Raw genomic sequence first — 12,159 nt, forward strand, 5'->3', positions numbered from 1 at the left:
GCTATGAATATGGCTTGTTGGCTTCCTACTGGTCAGTCAGTGCTCTGTGATAAAGAAAACCTGTGAAAATGCTGAAAATCGGCATAAAATATTTGTTCACATCTCCCTCTTCAAAAGGCTGTTTGGTGAAGACAAGGGGTGTCTATGATTTTACATGTAAGGTGTGAGCAGTGCTTGAGGTTGATTGACCGTAATTATATGTACAAATAGCTTGTGACATTAGATAAGGATACGTGAAGAGAAAATCTAAAACAAGGATTATGGTTTATTGGGAAAATGAAAAAGTTATGCCAAACTATTTTTTTTTTCCTCCATTTATCCTCTATTATATTCGTTTTTCACGTCATCATTCAGGAAGTTTTGGAAATGATATCAATGATAAACTTACCAGCTTTGTGTGACCAACTTACCACCCCGCATGTGGGCTCTTCTGCCCACATTGTTCGAAGTCCGTAGACGCGGGATCAAACCTGGGTTGGGTCATACCAAAAACTTTTAAAGATGTTATTTGTTGCTGTCTTGCTTGGCACGCAGCCCTGAGAGGTTAGAACAAGGAAACAGGACTGGTTGGCCCAGTGTCAGTATTGGATGACCTGTCTGGTGTCTTTGACATGATACTTCAATGGCAGCAGCACTGTGGCGACATGGACTCACCTTGCCACAAAAAGAGACATTATATGTACACACACGGGAATAACTCTTTGTCATCACATGACTAGGGATAGACAGAGTGCTACATTTTTTGCCTGTATGACAAAAAGTCAGGTTTATGGGTGAAGGAAATCATACTGCCCAAATGTCAGCCAAATCTGTACACGAACATATAAAATGAATACAGTGTGTTTCAGTGAATGAATGGTACACAACCAAGCCTCTGAAAAAAAAAATACTTCACTAAAGACAAATATATGTTCAATTTATGTTGTGTAATCATTTATCCTTTCTGTAACCTTCTTTTTGTACATTTACAGTGTACCTGCTGTGTGAAGACTCAACTGGTCATGGGAGACTGACAGGCTTACACTGGTTGTGTTGATGGCTCCACTCTTGGCTGGGTGCCTGAAGCAGTTATGACTTTATTAAAGATGGCCTGTAGTAGGAGGAAGAAAACCATTCTCTACAGCCTGTGCCTGGGGGCATTGGTTTATATGGGTGTTCAGGTGGTGTACTTAAGTGAGACATTTACCCCACTCATGATGTTATCCGATGCCCAGAGTGAGGCTAGTCGCTTACTCAAGTTCATCTCCCTCTACCATTACCAGTGTAACTCCACAATCCAGCTGTTCAATCATACAGACTGGCCTCTGTGTACAGACCGCAAGTATGGTATTGATATTGATGCCAAGGGACCAAGGATAGCCTATTCTGTAGGGTGAGTCCTATTGATGATAAAATGCTTCAGATTCTGTTAAAATGAACGTTAAAACAATATTAAGTGAGGGCATCATCTAGAAAAGATTCAAGGTTCTGATCCCAAACTGTGCAGGTGACTTTGTTGACAGTGCATAATGAAATTATATAAAATGATAATCAAAACAATGTTTTCTAATAAAACTTTACTTCAGATCATTTGTTCCAGGGGCCTCTTGCACAAGGCAGTGGTATATTAAGTTGGCTGTAACTACATGTACTACGGCAATATTATTGCATACATCAGCATACTATGGTAGTTATAATCAATGTAGCCTGCAAATGCTTTGTACTGAACTGAAATGGCTTTAGATTTGAGATGGATAATTTATCTTCCAGGTTTCAGTTAATAACTGGAAATTATGCTCATGTCAAATTGAGAGATCCAATCTAAACTAATAGGTTGACAAGCCATCTTGCATTTTCTTCTACCGCATTTTATTTATTTTTTTTTCAGTGCACTCAGACATATTATGATTTATTTTTCAGACCTTCGTGGGATTATGCTTTTGAAAGGAACATTGTGTATAATCATTCATATAACTTATTTATATTTTCCTTGGATGACATCCCTAGAGATCTCAAGGAAATAAATCGTACCATTATTATAAGACGATGATAGTAGCGAACGACCCAGCAGACTTTGGTCGCAATTCATATGGCACAAATACTCTAAACAGTGTTATGGAGGCATTCCATCACCGTCATCTGGACTTGCTGAAGATTGACCGACTTGCCGATCGTTCTCATGCCTATGAGCTACTCTACTACATGGCAGAGGATCATATACTCCAGAGTGTTCAGCAGCTCCACATAACTGTACATATTGGTGAGTGCCATAATGAGGTTTAACTGTACATATTGGTGAGTGACATAATGATGTACAACTGTATATATTGGTGTGTGATGTATAACTGTACACATTGGTGAGTGCCATAATGATGTATAACTGTATATATTGGTGAGTGCCATAATGACATATAACTGCACATATTTCTGAGTGCCATAATGACATACAATTGTACATGTTGGTGAGTGCCATAATACGTATGACTGTACATATTGGTGAGTGCCACATTGACGCACAATTGTACATATTGGTGAGTGCCTTAATGTTGTATAACTGTACTTATTGGTGAGTGATGTCATTAAATATTTCACTGTATATATTTTTATTGGTCAGCAATGCAATCTCATACAAATGTATGCTGAAACAGACTGAAAACACAAACGTTGGTTAATTTTTTTTATATAATCCGGGCAATAGGAAAAACAGATATTGAGACAAACTGAAAACATTTGTGAGCGATAAAAACATATTCTGGTCAGAACAATATTCCTCTGCAGTTGTTTTCCTTCTGTAGTAAACACCTTTTAGTTGCACTGGTTGCTTGTCATATTATTGTATTCAGTGTTTGTGTCATGTTTTCCGAGTGTTTCAATATGTATATTGCTGTGTGTCAGAACTTCATATACATGCAGTGCTACCTTACATGTAATGTATTTACAGTTTCTAGGTAGATTTATACTAAAGTGTTGTATCATCCACTTGTTACTTAATATATGTCTCCTTCTTACCAGTACATAATCTTGTTAATTTGCCGGAAGATATGAAAGTGCAGTATGATTATTCACCATGTGGACATAACATTAATGTGACACAAGTGTGACACCAGAAGGCTTCAAACAAAGTAACTATGTATGTCTTTGGTTTAAGGGTGATCCACAGCGTGTGTTCATTACGTTAAATTTGTTTTGTAGATAAGTTAGATGATGACTACCTGTATCGCTGGTATAGGGCTTTCTACAACCTGTTTTACCGGGAGGGTTTCCGCTTGTACCACACGGCTGCCTCAGACTCGCTGTGTTTGCAGGTGACCATGATGGAGTCATGTGTCTATTATACCTCATGGATAAGGAACCCGGGCCAGGGTTTTTGTCATGCACCCACCTGCTATTGATGGTAAGTCTAAACGAAAACTCTATAGCAATTATGCTATATTGCATCGAGAATGCTCTTGAATTTAAACTGCTTTTCCATTTGGATGTTAGCAGGCCATGTATAGATATGGCTTGTTATCTGAAAGTTGAATTTCTTAAGGATATTGTATTTGTGTACATGTAAGTACATGCATGTATTATAATCTAAGGTACATGTAAGGTACAGATTCAGCCCAGTGGTTTTACCCTGTGTTTACTGATCCCTAGAACTTGGTAACAATTAAACATTTAATGGTGCAGTAAGTCTTTGCTCATGCAGCCTTACATTTGCCATTTGAAAACAACTTGTCTTCAACTGTTAGGGTGTTCAAGCCTGTACATCACAAGTTGGAAAGGTTGTCAGTATCTTGCCAAGAGCGAGTGGTTTTCCCTGACAGTTCTTACTTTCTTCCATCCGTAAAACTGAGTGCTATTTCATGGCATTAAACAACAAGTAAGTAAATAAATAAATAAACTATAAATATAATTAACATGTGAACCAACTATTCATGAAAGCAATTTATTAAGAAAACTGTCAAGACATGTATGATTATAAATAAATGTACGTCTCGTTTAAAAAGTCATTTCACCTGTACACAGGTGCTGTAGAATTCGAGGAGCAGAGACTTGTGAACCATGTGAGTGCTGTACAAGCCTGGTGTGACCAAATGGGTGTGGTAACCACGGCAGCCAGTGTAGAGACACCTCAGCGGTTGCCATGGAGGAGATGAGCTACTGTGTGAAGAAGAGCTGGCCAGCTGCCCTGGTCATTACTGTCAGGTTTGTTCGGTTTGAATAAGGGGATAGAATTTAATTTAACACTGGCTCCATTGTTTGCTGCGAGTAATTCATCCTTATGTACCCACCTGTTTGTTTCACGGATCAGAGGTGCGGATCAAGTGACATACTAATTTCACAGATTCCACCATCGAGATTTGAAATCAGATCTCAGTGTCTTTAGTCCAGCTCTCTACCATCTGAGCAACTGGGTAGTTCTTGCTTGCTACTGCTAGTATATGCTCCATAAAGCTGGTCCCACTACACCTTGCCATGGAACGCCGTTTGTCCCAACTATTTAAAAGAACTAAAAATTAATTATAGATAAACATGTAACTGTTTTCAGTATAGCAGATGAAATGTTACCAGCTACTGGATTTATTTTTTCAAGCAAATTTGTTGTTTGCAAAAATCAGAAAATACCTGGAAAAGCTTCTAAACAAGTTGTTTTCTGTATCTGCATAAAGTTATTTACTTAAAGCGCTACACAGAACAGGCATGCGGATTTCACAGAAATGATTGTTTCGTCTCCATGTTGGTTCCCAGGTTAAAAATTCACGAAAGCAAAAGTCAGTTTCCCACTAAAAATGGCTTGGCTACTGACTCAGTACTGCTTAGTAAACATTGAACAGAGTTAATTGTTTGAAAACTTGTGGTATGTGAGCCTTCAAATCGTGGCTAAGGTGTCAATAGACGCTTGTACTTTGTTGCAGCGAGTGGTCTCACGAAAAATGAGCCTTTATCAATGTCTCTCTGTCCAGCCTGCAATGCTGTCTGCCACGAAGGACAAGAAGTAGCACAGCCAATGAATTACATGTAGGACAGAAAGCCAATCAGTGTCCTTGACCAAGGAAGTTGTGATTCATATGAAATTCAGATTCTGAGATTCATTTGATTGCAAGGCTGTTGTGGAAGTTCTGTTTAACACATGCTGCGTTGTACTCTTCGGGTGGGGGGAGGGGGGGTATAGCTCAAGCTGATAAAGATGAGAGTACCCAGTTCACTCCCTTCTTTTTCACAATTTGCAGTCAGATACCTCAGTCATTCAGTGATAGTTCATACTTTTTAAACAAAAAGGTTGAGGGATTATGGTAATGTTTATAGTGCAAAGTAAATGGAACTTAGATCTGCAAGAACTTACTTGGTACATTTATGAAACGAATGACTTTTAGCAAATAATGAAACCACTCTGTAAGTTAGTTACTGCCTGTGGTATTGGTCCAGCTTTATAACAAAGTTTCCAACCTCAGTCGAGAACCTCTGTGACAAAAGACGGCCTTTACAGGATGATCATCTAGCTTTAATAGCTCAACCTCACACAGTAACTGTAATATAAATAGTGGGCTCGCATGCTGTGTGCAAACAAAAATGGCTGACATGGAAATACTGTTAAGGCATTGTGATCTATTTTTAAACATGAAAAGTCATGTACTGAAAATAAATGTAATGATTCAGGTATATTTGGGAATTATCTAACTATAAAGGAAGGGAGCTTTGTATGTGTGTGAGTGTGTGTGTCTGTCCTTCAGTTTTCTCCACATACATGTATTTGCCGGGTGTATGTCTGATGTCCCAAAGAATTCGTGTCAATTGCACATGCAAAGTAGGCAGTGATAAGGTCACAAATCTTTTAAATTGTCATGTACATTTTTTCATTATGCTATGTTTGAACACAAAGCCTACATTTCTCAGATCTCAAAAACAATGGGTTAATAATGAATACTATACAAGGGCCAAATGCTTTGCGTTCTAGGGCAGCGTAATGAATCAGGAGCCTCTCACCAGTGCACTTGCTCTGAGTTCCAGTCCACCTCATGCTGGCCTGCTCTCCGGTTGTTGTACATGCGAAGGTCTGCCAAAAACCTGCGGATGATTGTGGGTTTCCACCGCCCTCTGCCAGGTTTCCTCCCATCATAATGATGGCCTCTGTCGTATAAGTGAAATTTTCTTGAGTATGACCTAAAATACCAATCAGAGGAATAAATAAATGAATAGGCAGTGCACTAGTATTGTTAAAAAAATCAGCTGGTTACAATTTATTGTTTATTTATTTGATTCCTGTTTTATGCCATACTCAAGAATATTTCACTTATACGGCGGGCGGCCAGCATTATGGTAGGAGGAAACCGGGCAGAGGCTGGCAGAAACCCACAACCATCCGAAGGTTTGCTGGCAGACATTCTCACATACGGCCAGAGAGGAACACAGCATAAGCTGCACTTAAACTCACAGTGACCACATTGGTGAGAGTCTCCTGGGTCATTGTGCCACAGCGGTGTACTAACCCCCTCATCCACGGAGGGCCCCAGGTCACATTTAATTCATTGTTCAGGTAAATTTGCAGATTATTTTATCAAATAGAAAAAGTCATGTTATAAAGATTTATGTTTTGTATACAGTTGCTTGTATATTTAACCTTTCTGTTGCAAGAATGGTTGATGGTGGCATTTGTTATTTTTAATTGGCCTGTTTTCTGTTGCAGTGTTGAGCCTCTGACTGTGGCCCCAGTGTTAGGAGAGACACAGTGTGACCTCATCTCCCTGTCACCTGCCTCTAAGCTCCACGCAGAGCCTCATGTTACCATGACATTGCTCAAACACAGGTCAGTCATGTAGCAATCTGTCTGTCTGTATATGGGTGTGTTTGTTTGTTCCACATGCAATATACACAATGTCTGTGTAGAACATATGGAATATTGCTACTGCTTTTGTGAGGTAAGGACAAATTGATGACATCAGTAATCATTAATATGTGAAACCAGCTTGGCATTAGTCATCTCAGTTCTGTACCAGTTTGCCAAATTCCCAGCTCTGACTCATTTAGTGTCTGGGGCCTCCGTGGCTCAGTCAGTTAGCGCGCTAGTGCAGCGTAATGACCCAGGAGCCTCTCACCAATGTGGTCGCTGTGAGTTCAAGTCCAGCTCATGCTGGCTTCCTCTCCGACCGTATGTGGGAAGGTCTGCCAGCATCCTGCAGATGGTCGTGGGTTTCCCCCGGGCTGTGCCCGGTTTCCACCCACCATAATGCTGGCCACCGTCGTATAAGTGAAATATTCTTGAGTACGGCGTAAAACACCAATCAAAAAAAAAAAAAAAATCAAAATCATTTAGTGTCAGCTTTAGTGAGGAGATCCTCCGGGGTCTTACCAAAGGCTGTGGTTTACTCTGCTCTTTTCAGTTTCCTCCACTTACAAACCTAACTACTGTTGTAAGTGAAAAATCCTTCAGTACAGCCCTACATATACCTCAGTCAAATACCTAAGTAAATTGTATGTTACTGTTTGTAGGCGAGTATTGCAGAAGTTAGCAACGAGGAAGGACACATCTCTGAAGGAAGTTGTGAGGCTGGTGCATGGGCTAGGGAAAGTGGACTGGCTGTACATGGATTTGTCTTCCAACTTAGCTCCACTCCTCACACCTGTTCTGGACACAGGTCTCCTACAGGTAAACAGCAGCTTGTCCTCATTCCTCACACCTGTTCTGGTCACAGGTCTCCTACAGGTAAACAGCAGCTTGTCCTCATTCCTCACACCTGTTCTGGATCCAGGTCTTCTCATTCCTTACACCTGTTCTGGACACAGGTCTCCTACAGGTACACATCAGTTTATCCTCAATGCTCAGACCTGTTCTGGACACAGGTCTCCTATAGGCACACATCAGTTTATCCTCAGTCCTCAAACCTGTTCTGGACACAGGTCCCCTACACGTAAAAATCAGCTTAGTCGCAACATATCAAGCAGTATTATGTCTCAGTCACATGGTGTAAGATGTTTGAATTTTAGATTAGAAGAAATTTTTCCTCAGCTTTGATTTTTATCTTCCTATATTTGCTTTCATGCAGACGGTGAAACAGCTGGGATTGGACCTGGTGCTCTCCCCTGATCCCGCAGACAGACACTCCCTAAACCTGAGGAGGATGTTCAGCGAGCTACAGCGGCTTGAGGCTCAGGGATTCCAGATTACCCACTCCACCAGCTTCCTCACGTCTCAGCTCCACTATGTGTCTTCTCACAACTCCCAGGAGCACTGCTGCTATAGGATTAGCTACATCAACAAGGAAGTGTTGCCCTCCAAATGATATACTCTTTTGTAGTGACACACGGATTCATTTCACCCATGTGTGTATAATTTCAGCCCTTGGTGTATAATGCATAACGCTATTACTGCTGGTTTGGCTTCTTACACATTTTTTAGGGCAAATTCTTATGAGAAATCATGAATGATTTTTGTTAATGACTTTGTGTTATATATGTCAGCAATGTTGGCTGTCATGAGCTGTATTGTATTAATCAAAAAAAAGGCAGCCATATGCAGTATCAACCAAACCTTAAGGGATGTTTACAGATATTAAAGCATTGACCCTGGTGTGTATCAGTCCTCTTTCATGTTAATTCATGCTTTCACTTAGGCTTAATAACTATTATTCATGCACGTTTTCTGATACCCATTTCTCATATTGGTAACAAGGACTGGGGAACTTTTTTAAAAATTTGTTTACCCACAAGTTTTCATGCAACATCGATCGTGTTTTTTTTTTGTGTTCAGCCTTTGTGTCTCTGCATACATTTAGGAAAGAAGACTCCATCCCTTGTACAGCAACATTATCTTAATCTCTTGTACAGCAGCATTAACTTACATGTAATCATGTGTATAACACTATGGTGGCTTATATAATGTACATTGTAATACATTATACTGCAAGCAGAATGTATGTATACACATGTACACCCATATGTAGCAGTCCATGGTGGTTAAGGTGCTTGCTTTTACATCTAGGTCACACAGGATGTGCGTTAAATCCAATTCTTGGACAGGGAATTTTCTAGATTCCCCAGCTTTTGTTGTTCTCTGGCTTGTGGGAAAAGTGTGGTCTTTCGTAAAGAGACCAGTTGAGTGTCACCACCGTGTTGTGTGACACATATTCGATGTGATACAGATTCTTTGTAAGAAAGTCCTCAGTTATGTGGTTCCTATGGAATCAGTTCCTGTAATAAAAATAGGCTCTTAGATTAAACATGCCTCAAACAATTTCTGCCAGCCAGTGTTGATTTTCTTGGAACTAAACACCAATATCAGTTTAGAACAATATAAAATCTTGAATAAAATTATCTAGACGAAACGAACGGCTGTGGATTTAGCTCTGTCACGTGGTGAGTCAGAAATTTGTGACGTAATCTGGTAACATTCACGTAAAACTGTGCTTGAGTGCAAATCAACATTAACTATTTGGGAGATATTGCAGCTATTGCAAATTTGCGCTTGTGTTCTTTTGGTACAATATAAATGTATTGTATGCTATGTGATGATGTGTAAAAATGTACAGCTGTGTAAAGTATAGGGTTTTTTTTTCTTTGTTTGTTTTTTTATTCTTTTTCAAAGCAAGCTATACTTGTGATATTACAAGGGTACGGTGTTGTGCATACCATCAACTTGTCAGAGCTTGTGTTCAGTATTTGTTTTCATAGTACAAATGCTATGCGACTACAAATAGAGTACCTATCTTATTGTTAATAGGTGTGATTGTTTGCCACCATTTTAAGTAGAAAATCATCCCCACTTCCAAATATAACTTACACGTAAAACAAAATGAGTATTGTGTAAATAAGGTCACCTTATGGAGTGACACTATAACATGTAATTTGCGGACAAAAATCTCTGTACAATGATTCATGTCAGTAGCCTCACCATACATTGTAAACTTCGTATATAAAGGCAGTAATGTAATAGTTTTTTTTTTAATTTTTTCGAATTTGCTTTCATCCTAGGATGGCTTACTGTTTACAGGTATGAAGTGGGAGGAACTTTTTCTCCCTGGTTTGCTTGTCCTGCCAATAATTAGTAAACATGCCTGTATAATTCACACTTGTACATTTAAAGAGCCAGCTTAACAAGTAACATGCCAGAGGTTTCACAAATTAACTTTTTCTCATTGGAACATGTACTTTGATAGGTAACAGCTTTAGGTTAAAGAAACTATACAAGAGATATTTCGATCAGCACAAATCTAGTCACATTTTGATGCTGTTATGGAATGACACCTTCCACTAAATATCAGCCATAACCTATACCCAAGTTACACTGTAGTAAAGTTCCTAGAATTTACACAGCTGTCATTTTATAACTTTTTTAAACTTCAGAATCACTTTAACACTATAAATTATACAGGTATGAGTCTGATATTGACAGAAAGACAATAATTTGAGTTATTCTTCATGAATACAGAATATTTGATTTAATTAGTGAATATGGATTTTTGGCAAAACTCGCCAGTACAACCTATTTAAGGTGCTCTGGCAACTGCTTAATTGCCATCTAAATTCTGAGTGTACCTGACAGCAGGTGTTTAAGTGTAATGTTATTCTTGAGAATGCCCTAATATTTTAATCAAATAGATGAATCAAATGAACACTAAAAACTGTAGGTTTATTAAAATTTTTTGAAATTATATTGCAGTTCAGTTTAGACATAGTCACACACGCATTCACAGCTACTTAAGACAATCTGTGGTTGAAAAATTCAGGTAATTGTTGCGAGTCTTGGATTGCTCATATTGTGAGTTGTGGCAGATCTTGGTAAATCTTCATGAATCTGAAGATATCATTAGTTATTGCATGATGGTCATAAAACCAGCGGCGATCAGATGACATCTGCAAAAATTCTGACTGATCTTGATCGGTTTTGATTATCATACTAAGTATGTACGAGCATGGCAAACAGTCTTCAATAATGCATTTTTATCCGAGTTCTTTGTATTTCAATGCGTCCGCTTGAATGCCACGGATAAATAGGGGTTCTGCCAGAGTTGTAGGTTTTGTTTAGATGTGACTACAAATAATTTCTAGGGTTTCAGTTAGGTGAGAATCAGCTGCGATTTAACATGATCAAAGGATGGAGACGAATCACAGAGGTTGTAGGTAGTTGTCACTCTGGTGTGACGGGCGAAAAATGTTGTATACTAGATGTACTTGTAGCTGGTTATGTTGGCATTTTCTCCTTGCTCTGTTTCAGTGATAATCGGGTATTGCGTCTTCATATCAGATTTTGCTGGCTTGGTGCATAAATTGACTTTTTTAAAATTTATATTTTATAGAGATGAGGTATTCGAGGACAGTGTGTTTTTTAAAACCAAAGGTGTGTCAGCTTAACCAGACCATTTCTTGCGTGTTGGTTGTTTTGTATTATTAGAAAGCCTGGGTTAAGCTGAATGTTTGATACTTTCAGATTTATTTGCTTTTTGCCCAATTGTGACTAAGATTACCGGTAGCTGAATGCTTAATGACAGGATGTCTTATCTCCGATGTCAGCCAATCAGCATTTATTCTGTATCCCTGTATCCATGAAGGTGATCTTTTTAATTTATAAGTTTGCCCAGAAGTGCATGGACACATTTATTTCTGAGGAGATATTTATTGACTTTAAATTCATTATGGGGCGTCTTTGGCTTAGTTGGTTAACGCACTAGCGCAGCGTAATGACCGAGGAGCCTCTCATCAGTGCGGTCGCTGTGTTCAAGTCCAGCCCATGCTGGCTTCCTCTCCGGTCGTAGGTGGGAAGGCCTGTCAGCAACCTGCGGATGGTCGTGGGTTTCCCCCGGACTCTGCCCGGTTTCCTCCTACCATAATGCTGGCCGCTGTGGTGTAAGTGAAATATTCTTGAGTACAGCGTAAAGCACAAATGAAATAAATAAATTCATTATCATGAGGGACATACTTTACTGTACTCATTGTCAGTCACTTATTGGAGTGATTCATTTTAAAGGTGTCTGTATTGTGATGCTTTGATAGCATCTTCTTAAAGTGCAAATAAAGGAAGAATAATTCAGTGTATTATAACAGCTTTTTGTTTCCCTCGTATAGTTTTTGGTCTGCATTCATGTTTCAGTTTTATTTTTTGTCATATCAGGGGAGCCACCGTGGCCGAGTGGTTAGCACAGCACAATAATTCAGGAACCTTCAACCAATGCAGTTGTCAGTTCAATTCAAACTCATGCTGGC

At 39.2% G+C, this 12,159-nt stretch overlaps 1 protein-coding gene across 1 annotated transcript; it reads left to right on the forward strand.

Annotated features, from left to right (window-relative positions):
- The first annotated feature begins 1,036 nt into the window (after positions 1-1,036).
- On the forward strand, positions 1,037-11,972 carry LOC135466994 (uncharacterized). Its single transcript, XM_064744747.1, is given in 9 exon segments — positions 1,037-1,372; positions 1,900-1,991; positions 1,994-2,239; positions 3,172-3,337; positions 3,339-3,373; positions 3,991-4,102; positions 6,650-6,769; positions 7,453-7,609; positions 8,007-11,972. Coding segments are annotated over 9 exon segments (1,467 nt in total). The 5' UTR covers positions 1,037-1,070; the 3' UTR covers positions 8,244-11,972.
- Positions 11,973-12,159: the final 187 nt, after the last annotated feature.

This window comes from Liolophura sinensis, chromosome 6, assembly GCF_032854445.1.
Source record: "Liolophura sinensis isolate JHLJ2023 chromosome 6, CUHK_Ljap_v2, whole genome shotgun sequence".
Classification (NCBI taxonomy): domain Eukaryota; kingdom Metazoa; phylum Mollusca; class Polyplacophora; order Chitonida; family Chitonidae; genus Liolophura; species Liolophura sinensis.